Here is a 19,631-nt window from a genome sequence, read left to right on the forward strand (position 1 = left end):
ACCGACCATCAGTCGATTATATTGGGAGTAAAAGAAACCGTGAATACGTCACCTCGGTAGCGTATGAGCACTGTCCATGCAGTGTTGGACGCATGGATGCCGCTTCTATAGTGAGCGGTAATGTATGAGGACGCTTTCATGTGTGCTGGCATGAAAGGTTCAATGAATATATATCTATCATTTTTCTGCAGGTACACTAACCGCGATTACGTAAGTTAAGAACGGTTAGAACTCGGCTAGCAATATCTATATAGGGAGAGACGTAAATTGTGCCATGCCACCGGTGCTAACCCCGTAAGTCCAAAACTAATTGGCAATTGTTTTCCTTGGGAGGACGATTAGGTCATGCATGCATCATACTCATATATTTGAAAGCCACTGAAAATAGATGTGGGGTAGTCGGTAAGGTTAAGGTTTACACGTGAGCACGGTTCATCTTCTCTCAATTAAGGTCTATCTAGAAATCTGTCATTTCTGCTATATCCTAGAAGATGAAATTATTGGACATGGTACATGACTCCCTCTGTAAAAGTGCCAGTGGATGATTTTGCCCCAAAACTTGTCTACTAGCTGCTGTGTAAAAATGAGAATTTTTCGATTAGTATACAGTGGGGTACACTAGAAACTTTGACACCCTGTTTTTCTGTCAGCTTTGAGCACCTGTGTTGCACGAATTTTTAGACCTTTCTAGAGATGTTTTCTGCAGGTGTGTTCAACACAAAACTTGTGCCAAATTTACTCACCAAGCTTATGTAAAAATTTGGTAAATTTAGTCTTAGTAGTTTGTCCTCAGCACTCAGTTTACTAGCTCTCTGGTCACTGAAAATTCTGGGCTGACAGCAAAGCAAAACTATAAGGATAAGACCTTCTTAGGCTCTGATCTAGCTCTTGAGTTGACTAGCAAAGTTGTTTCTAAGAACCTAAGGAATGTTCCTGTAAATTTTGAGAATTTTTAGAGCTCCGAGCTTTCAGTTATACTCGTTTTCGTGCACTATCCAAAATCTGTTTCAACCATCACTCACTTGTGTACATCTTTTGTATAGATGGCTGCCCCTGCTCTCCTGGTGTTTGATGAGGATGGGCGTGCACACTCCGAGTGCACACACTGGCAGGGTTTTCCCTCCATTCTTTGGGAAGTAATGCGCGATGCTGGGTATCCCAGTCCCCCGCGCTATGTGGGCGAGGAGTTCCATGAGATGGGGTTGCGCGCTGTCGAGTGCGCATGACTCATGCTCCCCACCCTTTCCCCACTCACTGGGCTTCCTTGGAGCTGGAGGTAGTTGGACAACATCTGGTTGACACTTGGGAAGTTGCAGCCATGACAGCACTCAACAAGTTTTGTGAAAAGAATTATGCAGCTGTCACACTAGCTCCTATTGGCCTCTTCCCAGCAGAGCAGCCCAATGACCCTAACTGGCTTAGTCGGGTCGGACACACTGGGTACCTTCAGCACAACAGAGCTGCAGAAACTATCTCCATGTCAGTGAAGTGCATGAATGCACTCTACCACTTGCAGACTTTACAGGCCAAGGCCATGAGCCAGATCATTGCTTCTGCACGGACCAGCCATGAGATAGTGATTGCTAAGAATGAGCAGACCAGGGATCTGGATGTCCATGTTGGCCAACTGGAGGGTCTAATTGAGGAGCGTGATGTTCTCTTGGACAACAGGGATGTTGACTTTGCACTTCTGGAGCAGCAGTTCACCGCCCAACAGATTCAGCTAAATGCTGCCTTTGATCACATTGAGATATTGGAGGCTCAGCAGGCCCAGCCTGAGGCCATGGAGGAGGAGCCCCAGGAGGTTCAGGGTATCTCAGGACTTGACACTACGTCTGGAGTGCCCCTGCCACCACTTCCGGGAGCTCACTCTCCAGTGAGGAGCGAGTCTTCAGTCAACAATCTGGACTCACCTTCGTGTGGGTTGCATGTAAGCTTTGGGTTCGATCGACGCTCAGGTGGATTCTTCGGGACTTTACCCGACAGCCCTGCCGGATTACTCCGTTTGAAGTGCGTGTTAGCCGGGATTACCTTTAAGGTGATGGTTAGCGCACTTGAGCCGGATTAATTTGGGGGACGTCGGTCTCTTAAGGGGGTGAGCATGTGACACCCCGGCCCAGGGCTTAATAGGATTAATAGGATACTCATACCAACAAGTTGCAACTTCTTTTCCGGAAGCCAGTCTCCAAAGAACTCCGAGGTTAAGCGTGCTTGGCCCGGAGAAATTTGGGGATGGGTGACCGACCGGGAAGTAATTCCCGGGTGCGCACGAGTGAGGACAAAGTGTGCAGAAAAGACTGGTGTTGGTCTGTGAGGACAGTCTATGTCCTAGAAAGCAGCCAGATGTAAGCGGGCCCGGCCTCGGGGAGGCGGGACGTTACACCTTGCTTCTCATAGTTTGCTTGAACCTTCTTCTCAAGCTTGTTTGGGCAACCCGAAGCTAGGTGACCCAATATTGCACAACTATGGCACTTGATGTGAGCATGTGGATTCTTCTCTTGAATCTTATTCTTGCTCAGCATCTTGACATTTTGAATGTGAGTTGGATGCCTAGCTCTTGCCTTGCCACCCCTTCTTATTCTCTTTTTCATCATCTTTAAGTCATCAACTTGATCATCATGGTTGATCTTGACTTGAGGTTGGGGTACCTTCTCTTACTCAACTTGTGGCTTTGGTTGAGGTTCTTGTTGCTTCACCAATTGCTTGGTTGGGCACATTGAGGTGAGGTGACCTCAAGTGCGGCACTTGAAGGATTTGACATGTTTAAGCTTCTCTTCTTCCTTCTTCAACTTGAGCTTTTCTTTGTTGGGGCAACCATTTGCAAAGTGTACCATCTCATGGCATTGAAAGCACAAGAAATGAGATAGCTTCATTTCTTCTTACTTCTTCATCTTCCTATTATATTTATTCTTGCCCCATTTCTTGCCTTTGGCTTTGCTCTTGTTGGAACTAATGCCACTCATGTCACCGAAACTTTTTTAATTTTTGATTATGCTTTCAAGGGTGACTTTTGATTTTGTCCATCTCTCTATCTTGTTACTCAAATACTTCACTTGACTTTGGAGCTCTTTGTTTTCTTCTACAAGGTTAGTCTCATATTGCATAGTAGAAGAAGAACAAGCATCTATATTTGAAGTACATGACATAGACAATAAATCATCACATGAGGTGGATACATGTTTCTTTCCTACACCACAAGGGTTAGCAACATTTTGCAATTGATCCTTTGATCCATGTGATGAGCGCTCACTAGTTTTAATTACTTTACTAGAAAGCTTGTTAGTGAGTAAAGCATGACCTAGTACCAAATTCTCATGAGCAACACTAAGCTCCTCATGAGTCAATTTTAGCTCCTCATGTGAACAACTTATGACATAAAGTAGATGCTTTTGTTGTTTACATGTGTCTTTGAGAAAAGAGTTTTCTTTTTCAAATTTTATTGTTTTGGCTAACACTTCCTCAAATAATTTGGTCAAGCTAGCATATCTGCTCAAGAGCTCATCATATGAATTAAGATCAATCATATTGTAATTTGATACCTTTGTGTCACCTTGTGACATGAAGCAATGTGGCGATAGAGATGAGCTTGACGTAGCAATATCATCCGTGCATGAGCCAACTTGATCATCAAGTGTGCTTGGAGTAGAATCATAATTTGCAACACTTGAATCATCATCATCAATCATGTCAAGTGAACTTGTTGTAGATTGATTATCATTATCATCACTTGACCATGAGGTGGAGCAATCTTTCACAACCACCATGTTATGGATGTGCTCATCATCCTCATGCACTTCCTCCTTGGTCTTATAATCATCATGATCATCGGAGGGCGCCCCATATTTCTCATTTAGATAACTCCAAATCTCATGGGCGGTTTTCTTGTCCATGATCTCACCAAGAATGCAATTATGCAAAGATCTAAACAAGATGTTAGTAGCTTGGATGTCTAGATCTAGGCATTTCTCTTGTGTTGGAGTTAGATTTTCTTCATCTAACACATGAGAAAAACCTACATCCACCATCCACCACATTTGAGGGCAAATAAATTTAAAATTGCATATCATCCAATTTTTCCACCGTGCAAAGTGTGTGCCATCAAAAATATGTGGACACTCAACATCTAGCCCATAAATCGCCATCCTCTCGGGTCGGTAAGGACCACAAATGAGAGACCTCAGCTCTGATACCACTTGTAGGGTCGAGATGGCGGACTAGAGGGGGGTGAATAGTCATTTCTAAAACTAATTGCGCCGGTTAACCGAAACTTATGCGGAATTGAAACTATTCGCTTAGCCAAGACTTCACCCCTCTAACTATGACTCTAAGGCACCTCCAAAAAGATCCTACACAAAGCAAATGGAGTGCCAAGCTAGCAAGAGCTCTCCTAACAATTCTAATGCCAAGCCACCCAAGTCTAAGCACTAGTACTTCACAAATCGGGGGACCTCCTACACAATTCTAATGAGCAAAAGCACAAAGCCAAATCTAAGCACACTAGATGCTCAAGGACAAGGATACACAATCCAAATCCAAGAGCTCAACTTGCTTCGCTACACAAGCTAACTAGTTACACTAGGATCTCTACTTCTAGCTACACAAGCAAGAAGGTGATTAGCAAGCTACACAAGCTAACTAATCACTAGAGAGCAACTACACAAGCACAAGATATAGATGAATGTAAATATAAGGCTTATGATTTGGAGAATGCAAACCACCGAGAAGAGTAAACAAGATTGACACGGTGATTTTTATCCCGAGGTTCACTTGGTTGCCACCAAGCTAATCCCCGTTGAGACAAGCTCCAAGGTTGCCGCCGATCCTCTTGCTAGTGGTGACTCTCAAGTCACACTCTCCCACGTGGAGTGCTCACACCGAGCTCTAGCACATGATCCGGCCGAACCACTTGTTGCTCTTCACGTCTCGCTCAACTAGAGTTGCTCTTCGCGGCTCCCGCGGGGTGAGCACAATACCCCTCACAATCTCTTCTCCGGAGCACCGCACAATCTTCTTGCGGGCTTCAACGGAGCCTCTTGCCACCAAGCCGTCTAGGAGGTGGCAACCTCCAAGAGTAACAAGCACACCAGCTTGCAACACGATCACCTAGTGCCACTTAATGCAATCTCTCAAAGCAATCGCACTAGAATCGCTCTCTCACTCGATCGGATGATTACTATCAAGTTAGAGTGAGTAGAGGGCTTTCAAGCACTCTCACACATGGACACCAAGTCCCCAAGGTGCTCAGCACCCTCAAATGGCCGGCCACAGCCTCTATTTATAGAGGGAGGCACCAAACTAGCCGTTACACTCAAATCCCTGGAAAACAGAGTTTTCGCGGACTGTCCGCCTCATAGAGACCGGACCGTCCGCCATTCAAAACCAACGGCTAGAACTGCAATGATTATGTGTCAGAGTCGACCGTTAGAGCCCCGAGCGGACTGTCCGCACCCCTGGGGCGGACTGTCCGCGGTTCAAAACTTCGAACCAACCGATTTGCAAACGTCTCTGACTAAATCTGGAAGTGACCGGCGGACTGTCCGCACCCCAGGGGCGGACCGTCCGCCGTTCAAAAGGTCAGCACACACAAAACCCGCAGTGTTTCTGTCCCAGAATTTTCAGTTGGAGGCGGACCGTCCGCCCCCAAGGGCCGGACCGTCCGCAGTACATTTTGGACACCCAAGATAGAACTACCAAGTTTTTGCGCCCGTTTCAGTTTTTAAAGGCGGACCGTCCGCCCCCATGGTCCGGACGGTCCGCAGTTCATTTTGGACCACCAACAGAGCCAAAAATAGTTCTGTTCGAGCTCATCCGAGATAACGGCGGACCGTCCGCCCCCAAGGAGCGGACCGTCTGCAGGTCTATTTCTAGCAGAAATGTACCTCGATAAAACGACCATAACTCATAGCTCCAATGTCCAAATTTGGTGATCTTAGACTCTATGGAAAGCTTATTCAGAGGGCTACACAACCCAACTGAATATTTGATCCAAAACACAATGAATCAAAGTAGTATTTCACTCCAAGAGCCAACCTAATCTCCGAAGAACACCGAAAAGCCTTTCTTGCTTCCCCAAGTTGATAAACATCAACTCCAACCCTTTCTCCTTTGCAAAAATGCCAACAACACTACGTGAACAACACCATGTGCATGTGTGTTAGCATTTCACAAATGTTTTCAAAGGATTTTCACTTGATCTTACCACGCCACTCGATCCTAGCAACATCGCAATGTTAGATCGCTCAAGTGGCACTAGATGACCGATATGCAAACAAGTTTGCCCCTCTTGAAAGTACGGCCATATATCCTAAATCCGGTCATGCACTTCACTACACAACCTTTGACCGGTGAAATGAAAGCCCTACAAGTCATACCTTTGCCTTGCGTATTCTATTTCATCTTCCCAAATGTTGATGCCATACAAGCACCAAACTCCATCAAGCCTTTTGATCATCATCATGATTCAACACTTGGCTTGATCTTTCTTGAATGATATGATCTACTCCATATTATCACATGACCTCTTTGGTTCATGGATCTTGACCTTGCTCGCTCTTCACCATTGCCTCGGTCCATTGGCGCCAAATCTTGCCCAAGCTTCACCGCCTCGCGGTCCCTCGCTTCAAAGCCTTGACTTACCCTTCTCCATTGCAACCGGTCCATCAAGCCAAGCCTTGTCTTGATCTTCTCCACTTTGGTCACATAACTCCATGTCATGTCTCATATGCAATGAGATTCTCGATCACACTATATGAGCATAGCATCAACCCTTATTCATTTCTCTTCCATGGCACATGTTGCTCATAATAATGTCTTTGTGTAGACTAATCTCCTGTGTATCTCAACATAAACACTTATTAGTCCACCTAAATTGTCACTCAATTACCAAAACCAAACAAGGGCCTTTCAACTGGACATGGTGCTTCCAGATGCTCAAGCTGATCCTTTACAAGTGGCGCTACCAGCTCCAACAACCCCAACAGGTCCTATCACTAGGAGGTACAGCATCAACAAACTAAACAAAATTCATGTTTAAAGTTCACATTGTGCTACCAATTTCATTACAATTTTACTGTATTGGCAGGAGGTTGTCAATGGCAGTCGACCAAGTTGGGCCATCAGACCCTGAGGTCTCCCATGAAGTTGGACATGCTCCTGCTAAGAAGATTACACCAAGGAAGAAGCAAGTGGCGTCAAAAATTACGAAAAAGATGATATAATGTAGCCACTCATGACCTTTGTAAAGGGCTTCTTTTGTTGGGCAAAACTGTTAAATTGCCCCATTTTGTGCTATGATTTGGTTGCCCAAACACTCTATAAAGGGCTCCTTTTGTTGGCCAAAACTGTTAAATGGCCTCAATTTGTGCTTTGATTTGGTTGCCCAAACACTCTGTAAAGGGCACCTTTTGTTGGCCAAAACTGTTAAATGGTCACAATTTGTGTGTATCCATCCTGGGCGACGAACAAGCTACTGAATTTGCCCGTTTCATATATCAATCTATATCCATGTGATTGAGTACTACAGATTTCTGTGGTTCTAGTCTGACTGTCAATGTTTAACATAAATAAATTGAAAATTCTGCTGATAACATGTTGGAACAATGCCAACTCACATTAATATAGCAAAGACATTGCATTGTTCCAGGCCTACAAAGGCAAATTCACAAGTTACTTCATGACATACATGATGCCAACAGCACAAGCAACAACACTCATAAACATCAACAACCTCACTGTCCTAACCAACATATCGATCTTAGCTTCCAGTTTACTGGATCTCAATCTAGGACCGTACACAGGTCTTGAGTTGGCTTCTCCTTCTTCTTCTTGTTCTTCTTTTTCAACAATTGAAGCTACCGCTCCTTCATGCATACTGATGATGCCCATGCTAACAAGATTGTTGAAGTACTGTTTTTTTGCCAAAAATAAAAGGGACATCGATTTGGTGCCTACAAATTATTCTAGCATTAGATGCATATTCAACTTCACAAAAATAAAAGAACTAGATGAAGACTCAGCTCACCCCTTTTATGTTTCTTGGGCATTTGAAAAATACCCTACCAAGATTGTTGTCAGTCCATGCCCGCAGCTCAATCATCCGTGTCAACCCGCACTCTGTGCACTTAATCAGAGGGAAACCGGTCTCCTCGCCCAACGAGGGATTCGCCCTAGCGTCACTCCTCCTGGAGGCCGACGATTCCCCTGTGCGGCGATGCATAGCAGCCGAACCAGGAGTAGGAGGGGAGAACAAGCAAGAGCAAGACACCAACGGATCCGAACAACTGGGCGGGAGGGAGAGAGCGGAGCAGTAGGCGGCGACGGAGTGGATCTAGGGGAACGGCGCGGCGGTCGGCAAGGAAAATGAGAGGGAGCTGCGTCAAAGTGTCAGGGCGGGGTGAGGGGAAGAGGGAGGAGGGGCACGGCGGTCTTTTCTCCTGCCCCATCCACGGTGGACAGGTGAGTTGGCATACCACGGGGTTAAAAGTGACAAAAATATAGGACTTGGAACTGTTCAGATGACAAATATTTTAGCTCCATTCTTAAGCTCGCAAACGAAGAGGCTGTTCGGCTTGTCTTGTCTTGGCTTGTCTCGACTTGTTTCGATTTATTTCCTCTCATAGAATACTATTTATTTCACTAGTCCTATACTATTTATATTATTTATGTACTCAGCCTATTTATATTATTTATGTACTCAGCCTATTTATACTATTTATGTACTCAGCCGAACAGTCTCGGCCTCCATAGCGATGACAAATATTTAAATTACCCCCTCCTCCAGTCTCACCCACGCCGGCGTCCTCCGTGCCCCCTCACCGGCACGCACGCTTCCCACGCGCCGCGTGCTCCTTGAAGTGCTCGGCTTGTGGGATGCGCCACCTGGTCCTGCTCCTGCCCCGCCGCCTCCTCTCCTCCCTCGCCATGGCTCGCGCTTCGGTCTCCAGCTCCGCGGCGGGAGCCCCCTCCCTTCCCTGCTCCCCGCGCGCCGCCTCCCTGCCCCCGGGAGCGGCGGCGCGTTCCGCGGCATCTCGCTCCGGTGCTATGCAGCCGCCGCCGCCGCGGTGGCCGAGCAGGGCCGCATCAAGGTCCAGAACCCCATCGTCGAGATGGACGGTACACGCTGCACCCCCCCCCCCCCCCCCCCCCCCCGCGCCTCTCTCCCTTCCCTTCGTGTCGCGCGGGCGTAGGCCTGAGGGGCTGATCACTCTGCTGCTTCGCTTGTGTTGTTTTCAGGGGATGAGATGACGCGGGTCATTTGGAGTATGATAAAGGATAAGGTCTGTGGAATTTCCGTGTTGTTTTCTGCTGTTCTCGATCACTAGTGACTTGTAGTTTTTATCACTTGGTGGTTTGCTGATGCGAATTGGATGGGCTGGAATTGGACTGTGCGCAGCTCATCTTCCCGTATCTGGAGCTGGATGTGAAGTACTATGATCTTGGAATTCTCAACAGGGACGCCACCAACGATGAGGTCACCGTGGAGAGTGCAGAGGCTACATTGAAGTAAGATCAATTCCTGCTTTCGCCTGGCCCTGGGGATCCAGGTTTTGACATGTGAAGCTACTTGCAGTTGCCAGTAACTTAGTCACCAAAGCATTTAGGAACAAGGGTCAGGTGTTTTTCACGGGACATCCAATATAGCTGGCTGCACATTAGTGATTTCCTCACACTGATGCCATAATCATGGATGTGTTGTTCAAAGCATGTAAATATCTTTCATCCATGGCAATTAGTAGCACTTCGGAGGAAGGTGCACAGTAACATAAGGTGTGATGTTTAATGTTCCAATACTCTTTTTTCCCTGATAGTTTTATGTGAAGAGTATCAAATATCTTTAGTGGGGCGCATTTTCTCTATGGCAGGACAAGGCTTTGCTTTTTGGCAAAGCTAAAGGGACTTGAATGTTTTTAGTTTCCTATTCATTGCGTTACGTAGGATTGGTATTACTCGTTTCCTGTCTATTTGTTCTGGTGTTTCAATCACCCAATCACTATATATTTGGTTGATTATCTAAATTGGTAAACTTTTAACTTTTCCACTTGTTCTGGTAATCATGCCTAACAATCTTCATATCCTGGAATTGATTATAAAAAATATAGTTCATCCCAGTACCATGCTGGGTCTTCTGCTAACTTCCATTTGGCTTTCAAGTACCATGATGCCATTCTAGTTTTGCAAGATCATTTTGTACATTCTATTTATATCTGTAAGATCTCGTTTTGTGCTCTCAACAGGTATAATGTAGCTGTTAAGTGTGCAACAATCACTCCTGGTAAGTCTCTTCAACTTTTATTTCCTGTTTTCAATCATATATCTGAGTGTTAAGGTACACTTATTTTTATGCAGATGAGACTAGAGTCAAAGAGTTCAAACTCAAGTCTATGTGGCGGAGCCCAAATGGCACAATAAGAAATATTCTAAATGGTTTACTCCCTGCTCTTTCTGACTTCTAATAAGTTTTGGTTTAACATACTAGAAAAATTATATGAAATATCCTAGATAATGATAGCTAAATTGTGTCATTCTTTCTTTCCACAATTGCTCACCGTAACATGCAGGCACTGTTTTTCGCGAACCCATCTTGTGTAAAAACATACCACGTATATTGTCTGGTAAGCAGATTACTGTATGACATGTTCAATGCAACCATTGTAAAGTTGTCAAATTAATAAAATTGTGTTCTTTAGGCTGGAAGAAACCTATCTGCATAGGAAGGCATGCATTTGGTGACCAGTATCGAGCAACTGATATGATTATTGATGGTCCAGGAAAGCTCAAGATGGTATTTGGTGAGTTCAGTTTGATCGCTATTTTAGTTATATCATAAATCTGCTATGTTGATTTTCTCATCTGGTTCCTTGTTGCTACTGAAAAATCAGTGCCTGAGGGAGCTGAGGCGGTGGAGTTTGATGTCTATGATTTTAAAGGACCTGGTGTGGCATTATCGATGTACAATGTGGACGAGGTATTGTGGAACATTAATAGGACTCATTTCTATCTTTGAGTGCTATTATAACGTCCTCTCTTTTCTAGTCTATTAGGGCTTTTGCCGAGTCATCTATGGCTATGGCACTTTCCAAAAGGTGGCCTCTTTATCTCAGCACCAAGAACACAATCCTAAAGAAGTACGATGGCAGGTAGGAATTTCCATCCTTTGCTCTTTGTAGTATGTTCCCCTTATTGCTCTTATCATGCATTCTTTTGTCGCCTCAAGGACTACTAAGGACCCTTCTGTGATGCTTGTGTGAATGTATACATGGTTTCATCTTGCTATCTAAACCTGATTGGGATTGAGCAAGCATTTATCCTGACATAGATGGCCAAGGCATATTTGTAGGAAAACTGATTGCCACTACAATCTTTCTTTCAAATACAGTTACTACTGCATGTTTATCATTACAATCTTTCATTTCAATATTTCTTTCCCTAAACTCTTTGCAAAATAAAAAGTAAAAACTACCTAGTCTGGTTTAACTTTAGGGTTCAGATGGGGGCTAGAATGTCTTTCCATGATTTGTGATTGATGGCACTTTCCAAAAAAAAAAAGGCAATCATCTCTGGATGCTGCTTATGTCGCTACTTAAGCTTAAATGCTGATGGAACTTTATCTTTGTGCATAAACTAAACAAAATACGATAGAAGGTTGGAACTGCCATGCTTTGACATTTGTTGCATGTTCCCCCCTCGTATTGCTGTCAGTCTGTCACAGTGTGCTACCTTTTTTACTTTTTGTTGGCTCTTTCACTTCTGGTGTAGTCTGGGAGGATAATCTGAAACTCCCTGGTGATGTAATGCTGTTAGATGGGGAATGCTATTAAAACTTTGTCGTGGGTGGTAGTTTCAGTCTACTCTTCTGGCTGGCCCTTTATGCAATTATGGTGGTCAATCCAGGCTGGTTTGCTTAGGGTAGGTGAACTAGAGGCCTTTGGGCCTTAAACTGTGAAGACTTGTAGTTGTAATTTCGTTCTTTCTCAGTGATGAAATTCGGGGTTCACCCCAGTATGGAAAACAGTGTTAAGCATTCTGTAACTGCCTCAAGGACTACCAAAGACCTTCCCCTCTGATGCTTCTACAAATATAAAAATTAGTTTTATCTTATTAAGTCTGGACTGTGAATGAGCAACATTTCGTCTGACATAACTGACTGGCAAGATTGTGCCTTCACAGTCGTGCTACCACGATGATCTCTCCCACAGTGTACACTGCTGCATATTTATCGTCAATCTATCCCTGATGTTGTTCTTTCCCTAGTCTTTTTGCAACCTTCAGACTACCGAGTTTGGTGGGCATTAGGGTTCAGACAGGAACCAGAATGTCTTTCCATGATTTGTCCTCTGACTGCTCATTTTGTTTGGTTGCCTTACTACACCGCAGCTAATCATGTGATACCAGACCAGTCCAATATTGACACCTGCAAATTTGAAATGAATTATAGATTCAAAGACATCTTCCAGGAGGTATATGAAGAGAGCTGGAAGGAGAAGTTTGAGGAGAACTCAATATGGTTTGTGCTAATTTATGAAGATTTTGATTATGATTGTTTTTTCTCGAATGACAGACAATCTTTACATGATGCATATAGGTATGAGCACCGGTTGATTGATGACATGGTAGCCTATGCTGTGAAAAGTGAGGGTGGGTATGTTTGGGCGTGCAAAAACTATGATGGAGACGTCCAGAGTGATTTCCTGGCCCAAGGTTTGCAACAATTTTCTCCTGCTATTACATGTTCAAATATACTGTCATTATTGAGATGATGTGCTTACATGAAACCGCATGGTGACAATAGGTTGCATCCTTGCTTACCGTGTGATAATTTTCCATGTCCCCTATTTCTTATCAATTTATTTTTCTTTATGAATGCTTGTTTCAGGTTTTGGTTCTCTGGGTCTGATGACATCAGTGCTGGTACGTTGTGTTATCTTTTGCACCTCTGTAGAGCTCATTGCATAAAAAAACAATATTACACATTAGCATGAGCTGCATTTTTTTTATTCAAGTTATGGGACTGGGACTTGAAACCACGGCCTCAAATGCCACTAACTTATGATTAGACCACTAGGATGCATAAATGTCCCTAGTCTGCTTTTTATTAAATTGGATCACTAAATAGCAGTTTCTTTTCTACAGCTGTCTTCTGATGGGAAAACATTAGAGGCTGAGGCTGCTCATGGGACTGTCACTAGACATTTCAGGCTACATCAGAAGGGGCAGGAGACGAGCACCAACAGTATTGCCTCAATATTTGCTTGGACTCGTGGACTAGAACACAGGTAATGACTCTTGTTGGAGTAAATGATGAATTTCACACATGAGCTTAGAAGACCTATTAGAATCATGATCTGTTTTTGTTTGTCCATCTGTTTGTGTACCTGCTAATTTAATAATGGTATATTTTTTCTGTTTAGAGCAAAGCTGGATAAAAATGATAGGCTGCTGGATTTCACACACAAACTTGAATCTGCTTGTGTTGAGACGGTGGAATCTGGCAATATGACGAAGGACCTCGCACTTCTTATTCATGGCCCCAAGTAAGCGACTTATGCTGTTATGCATGTCTTCAGTTTTCCATGTTGTTCAGAAACTATGTTCAATGCTGATATCATTTCGTGTTGATACACTCTTAAGATGGATACAAAAAGATGGTAGCATGTTAATGAACAGACACAACGTTGATTGGTAACAGCTAGGCAGTTAAATAACATCTTTACTTATGTTAATTATAGTTAATATAAAGCATGCCGTATGCATCAACAAGCGATGGGCTAATGGCATTGAGAACGAAATTCTTTTATTAGGAACGATCTATATTTTCCATGCTTGTTCTTGATCATCATTTGGAATTTGGGACCAAATCTTCTACATGATTTCTGTTTAACTAGGTTGTGCCATCTTTGATTCTTTGTAACATGCTTAAGCCAATAATTGTAGCACCATGGTTACTCTTTCTGAATTTCTAAACAATAGAGATGAGACTATTTTTTTGTATGCTTGAAGGCATAATAAATGACTAGTATGTAACCATGTCGATGATTAGTCATTGGGTATCCTGCTATTTTGCCTGGTTTGAGACTGAATAATCTTATTTGTTTACAGCAGTGTGGTCTGTTCTGTGGCTGTTGCCTCTGCCACGCTGTTTTGCCTTGTTTTCGTGAGCATGAATATGTTGTTGTTGCTAGGGTATCAAGGGAGTTCTACCTGAGCACCGAGGAGTTCATCGATGCTGTTGCTCAGCAACTGCGAGGAAAGATTCAGACACCAGCTGCAGTGTAATCTTGAGCTGAGCCTGAAACCGAGTGAGCCAGTTTCGCTGTGCATTCGGCGCACATTTTGAATGGGGAGACAAGATGGATCTCAAACCATTTTTTTTGTGGGTTAAAGTGAAAGTGTGAAACATTTCATGGTTGGGTAAGTAACGGTCCAAAGATCATCAAATCCAAAGCAGCATTGAACACAATATATTGCTAGTTTAGCCGTCCGCTATGTTATTTCCAATTTCCAGAATTTTATCTGACCATATACTTAAGCATGAGCTTGGTGGATCGGTGTCCCTTTCCGTTCTTCTGCATACGCGCTTGAGCTGCAAGTCTGCAAGGGGTACAATGTAGGTCCAAGATTCATACCGTTTTCTTGCATCAAAGGTTCCGACTATACGGTAAACAGCTGGTACTACAATTTCATTGCCAGTTCCGTAGGAAGCAGTGATGGTTTTATATCCCGTGCGTAGACTAGCCGAAATTATTCCATCGCAAAGCTGGTCAACAGCAGCCGTGCAGACCAACTGCCTCCTCATTTGTTCATCATCGAGAAATGATGGGGCGATTTCAAGTTTGGATCCAAGTGCTAATAAATAAAAATGATAATCTTTAGAACTACCCACTCTGTTTGGCTATCTTATCAGCCAACCAGCACATCAAATTAGCATTAGCCACTAGCTAGTCAGTAGTATTTTTCTTTCACAATAAATTAGCAGTAGTTATAACTAACCGAACAGAGACAAGTGTAAATAAACATAAATGCTATTAGGATGAGCTAAGTTTACCCAAGATATGAGTGCTAATATGCGGTAGTATTTAGCCCTCCAAACACGACGGCCGTCTTCACACATTTTTTTTACCCATTTTCAAACAAAGATGACTATAATTCTTTAATTTTAGATTTTTAGAACCGGATCCATGGGGAGCGCGTGCCAAGCTACCAGCGTGGTCGTCGGGGGGATAGAGACTCGCAAACGGCACACCGTCCTCGCGTGTGGGTTCCTCCCAAACCCCAACCACCACCTCCACCTACACGGCGCCGCTCTTCGTCGTCCCCCGGGCCTATAAATACGAGGCGAGGCGGAAGGGGGCGCAGATGGGAATCACCTCCTCTTCGTCCTCGAACCCGGAATCCAGGGCTATGGCGCTCGTCAAGGCCAAGGAGATCGTCGCCTCCGCGCCCGTCGTCGTCTTCAGGTCTCTTCTCTTCTACCCCGTTCTCTACTATTAACTAACCCGCGCTGCTAATTAGCCTTCGGAAGTAGGAGTAATTTTGAGGAAATGAAAAGGGGAACTGGAAATTTTTTCAGTCCTCCTTTGCCCGCCGTGAGTTGAGCATATTCCTCTCTTTTTTTTCGTTCTCCGCGAGAATATTCGTTATTCATCTCTATCTTCGAAGAGTGATGCAAGGAACTTAATTAAATCTATAATTTTAGGTATGTCAGTTTCGTTAAGGGTGTTTTAATACGTAATTCCTGGCAGATCTGCTCCGATCGTTGTGGAAAATGTAGAATTTGAATCCGCACCCAACTTATTTGTGTAGAACCAATGTGCCTGCAAGCTTGAAATTCTTCAGCTAAGGAATTCGAAAACTGATACAGGTTTATTTCTTAGATTACCTAGCCAACTCCTGCCCCCACCCCCTCAGGGCCTGTTTCGAATGGGGTGAGGTGATCCAGATCCTTATGATTTAGTTAAAATTTAAACTACAAGCTTCTGATGCAGCTGAATTCACTGCATCTGTTTCTCAGGCATCCCCCGTCTTCCAAACATCCCCTAAATATCTTGATGGCCCTGCAATCTACTGTTTTTAAGTATTAATTAAGCTTCGCACTTCACGACATGCTGCAATGGAAGACGGGGTTTAGTTTCCGCGTTTCTTAGGTTAATGAAGTGGTACTATATTTGGTGTTATAGATGTCTCATTCTCAGTCAGTAGTTCTGCAAATTATGATTTTTAGTTTTGTTCTTCAGAAGTTTATCTTCCCCTGCTCTGTGGCTGATGCTTATTTCTGGTTACCTGCAGCAAGTCTTACTGCCCTTTCTGCGTCCGCGTGAAGCAGCTGTTCGAGAAGCTGGGAGCAAGCTTCAAGGCCATTGAGATGGATGTGGAAAGTGAGTGCACCTAAATTTGTTTGTTCCTCTCATGGTTCAGTGTGCAATTCTTAGTTGTACCGGGAGCATGATGGATATTAGTATATTACTTATTGCTGAAGGCTAGCTTGGCATGTGGATATACTTGGGAAAGTTGGTATGTTTCTTTTGTATGGTTTTGCTGAGTTATAAAATGGTTACAGGGATCAGGGGTGGGGTTTTATAGATGTAGGGTGTAGTACAGCAGCACTATCATTTGATTTTTTTTAATGAAACTTGATGCTGTGGGTGGTCCTTCATGATATAAGAATATAAGATTGTGTGGCTAGATGGTAGCTCTGTTCTCAAGGTGTCGCCTAGGCGACGCCTAGGCGTCCATGCGCCGTCCACCGATTTGCGCCTTGCTCGCCTAGGCGCCCGCCTTGCTCGCCTAGGCGTCCAGCCGCCCCACCTTGCTAGGCGTCCGCCTTACCGCCTTGAGAACAGAGGATGGTAGAGAAACATTGGTTATGGCAATTGGCAAATGACTAAGAATGAATGACCTGACAAATACAATGCTAGCTGTTAAGTGGTGTCTTCTCTACTGATATAAACCAGGTTAAACAAAGCTGTAAGTAGTAAGTTTGTAACCATATCAGATTGATATCTCTGTTGTGTTGTTCCAATTGTTTGAGCATAACATATTTCGCACCGAAATATTAGGCTTCAATTGCAAATGAGCCCCCTCAGTTCATATTTCAAACTGCATGTCGTTGTTCACCATGGGATTTGGAGGCAAACAAACTCTTACTGAATCAATCTTTTTTAATTTAGGTGATGGAGCTGAGCTCCAGGATGCTCTCAAGGAGTGGACTGGACAGAGGACCGTTCCAAATGTCTTCATCAATGGGAAGCATATTGGTGGCTGCGATGGTGAGCCATTTTTCTTTCTGCTATTACAGACCAATTCATCTAATTTCATTTGTTTGTGACTGTGCAGTTGTATATATGTGAAAACTGCACACATACTAACTGCTTTGTCTGAAGTTACCTGACATGTTTTGTGTCTTCTCGGGCAGATACCATGGCACTGAACAATGATGGGAAGCTGGTGTCTCTGCTAACTGAGGCTGGAGCGATCAAGGGTTCTACTTCCAAGAAAACCGCCACTGCTTAGCTCGATCTGAGAGTTGTCCTGGTTAACATGTTTATACTCTGTTCCCATGGTATGAAATAAGGGGGCTATGCTTCGCAGGTCCTGAACTTTGTGCTGTCAGCGTCAAGTACTATCATGACTGTCTAGTCCCCCTGTTGAACCGCTCAGACATCTGTCTGAGTTGCATGCCTGCGCTAATAGTAATGAGTTCCTAATCATGAACCATGTCTTCGTGATGTTCGTCTTTCTGCTGGAAATATGTGTGCATCTGCCGTTGGATCGATGCTGATCCTGGACTGCATTTTAGTGTTTCTGACCCTGCAGAACTGTCGGAACTGATCCCATGAAAATGAATATCGAAAGCAGTTCCCGGCACGAAACTGCTACGGATCAAGCGTCCTGCTGTCTGGCCATCCTCTGGTGCACCTTGTACACAACCAGCTCCTTGTCGCCGCCGTGCTCGCCGTACGGGAAGTCCGGCCCGAACCCGTATTCTTCCATGGACCACACGGTCCGCGACGTTCGCCGCACCTGCTCGTCGTCCTCACGGTACCAGAACAGGCGCCGGTAGCCCAGTTCCCGGCCTTCGCCGTCCGTGACGCCCCAGTAGCGCACTAGCGCGCCGCCGGCACGTACTGCCCAGGTGCTCGGTTGGCTGGCGCCGCACCACGAAGAACCACTCGAACTGATCGTTGGCCGGCGGCAGCACGGCCGTGAGCACCGCTGGGTGCGCCGCGCACACGTCGGCGGCGCGGTGCATGCGGCCCCGCAGCGGGTCCCCGGCGCTGAGGCTGGCGAGGTAGAGCTGCACGAGCACCTGCGGCCTCACGTCGGCGCCCGCACGCCGCGCCGCGGCGTCGAGGCGGAGCCTCCCGTCGAGCGCCCCACCGCGCGCCGGGAACACCTTGCACACGACCACGTCGAACGCCCCGGCGCCGCCGGGGCAGCGGTCGCCGTACTCCTCCATGCGCCACTTCGTCTCCCTCGCGGCGCTGGCCTCCACGGCGTCCTCGTAGTAGCGGAAGCAGTGGCAGTACCACGCGCCGCCGGGCTTGGCCTCGCCGGTGAGGCGGTACGCCCCGGGCCCGGCCCTGCGCTTGCCGCCGAGGCCCCGCCCGCGGCAGACGAAGAAGAGCCACTCGGGCCGGGCGCCGTTGGCGGGCGGGTGCACCCTGGCGAGGAACGCCGGGTGCGCGCCGTAGACGTCGGCGTCGTGGATCTGCGGCGGCAGGTCGCCGCACCGCAGGGCGCGGCGCGCGGGCAGGTACCGTCCGACGAGGTCGTCCGGGGCGGGGTCGAACGGCGTCTGGGCGCCTGCTGGAGGCCTGTTCCCGCCGCGCAGCGGTGGCCTCGGTGGCCTGGCCCCGGCCGCCGTGTCGCTGCTTCCGCCGGCATCGAGGAGGACCCAGCCGTCGTCGACAGTCTCATCCTCGCGGGGGCCGGCGGACGGCGCGGACGACGACGCGGCCTGCTTCATTGCTTCCGGCGCGCGCCGGCTCTTCGGTGTCGCTGGGGCTCAACGGTATCCTGTACGTTGGCTTTCTAACGTTCCGAAGCGAGATGTGATCGCCTCGGGAACGCGCGGCCGGCGAGCGGTTTCATGGAGCGCGCGAGGCTGGTTTCCGAGGCGTCTGAGGAGCCAAGGCAAGGCATGATTGGAGTAGGGGCTGAGCCGAGGCCGAAGCGACTGCGTCCGCCGCCATGGCTCCATCGGTCAGGGACTCTCGTCATCTGGAGTTCTGAACTCCGCAAGCAAAAGGTATCCCGGACGGACAAGATCAGGTTTTTTTTTTATAGAAGGGACAAGATCAGAACTGGCATGGCGCGCGCCAGGCAAATCTCGTAGCGGCGGTGGCATCCAAACGTGCGAATGTGCGATCCCATGAGGAGTTGAGGACCCGATGCGTATCGGTTGCCAGTTTGTCATGCGACCGTGCGCCGAGATGGTTTTCTTTTTTTGTCAGCGTAGCCGGGTGCACGAGAGAGGAAAACTATGTCCAACATATAAGGAATTAGGTGGCTTTTTCATTAAGAAGAAAAAGACGCCCGAATTGGAGTTGAGGATTCAAATCATGATGATTAGGTGAACAAAATGGTTAGTGAACATGAGACATACAACGTGCCATATTTCAGCTTGTTCGGATGGG

General features: G+C 46.0%; 2 protein-coding genes and 1 pseudogene across 2 annotated transcripts; 2 read left to right on the forward strand and 1 right to left on the reverse strand.

The window, feature by feature from the left end:
* Positions 1-1,477: 1,477 nt before the first annotated feature.
* LOC120681318 (isocitrate dehydrogenase [NADP]-like) lies at positions 1,478-14,549 on the forward strand. Its single transcript, XM_039962824.1, has 16 exons — positions 1,478-1,811; positions 8,764-9,111; positions 9,232-9,275; positions 9,392-9,501; positions 10,233-10,270; positions 10,345-10,422; positions 10,557-10,610; positions 10,686-10,787; positions 10,878-10,963; positions 11,032-11,135; positions 12,434-12,502; positions 12,581-12,696; positions 12,872-12,906; positions 13,129-13,271; positions 13,407-13,529; positions 14,178-14,549. Exons 1-16 carry the CDS (start codon positions 1,478-1,480, stop codon positions 14,269-14,271), a joined length of 1,878 nt encoding a protein of 625 aa, XP_039818758.1. The 3' UTR covers positions 14,272-14,549.
* Positions 14,550-15,198: 649 nt separating this feature from the next.
* LOC120682184 (glutaredoxin-C6-like) lies at positions 15,199-17,713 on the forward strand. The gene is made up of 4 exons (XM_039963965.1): positions 15,199-15,452; positions 16,282-16,370; positions 17,163-17,261; positions 17,408-17,713. The coding sequence occupies exons 1-4, from the start codon at positions 15,352-15,354 to the stop codon at positions 17,503-17,505; spliced, it is 387 nt and encodes a 128-aa protein (XP_039819899.1). The 5' UTR covers positions 15,199-15,351; the 3' UTR covers positions 17,506-17,713.
* Positions 17,714-17,874: 161 nt separating this feature from the next.
* On the reverse strand, positions 17,875-18,961 carry LOC120681319 (annotated as a pseudogene).
* Between the last annotated feature and the right edge of the window lie 670 nt (positions 18,962-19,631).

Source organism: Panicum virgatum, chromosome 7N (genome assembly GCF_016808335.1).
Source record: "Panicum virgatum strain AP13 chromosome 7N, P.virgatum_v5, whole genome shotgun sequence".
Taxonomy (NCBI): domain Eukaryota; kingdom Viridiplantae; phylum Streptophyta; class Magnoliopsida; order Poales; family Poaceae; genus Panicum; species Panicum virgatum.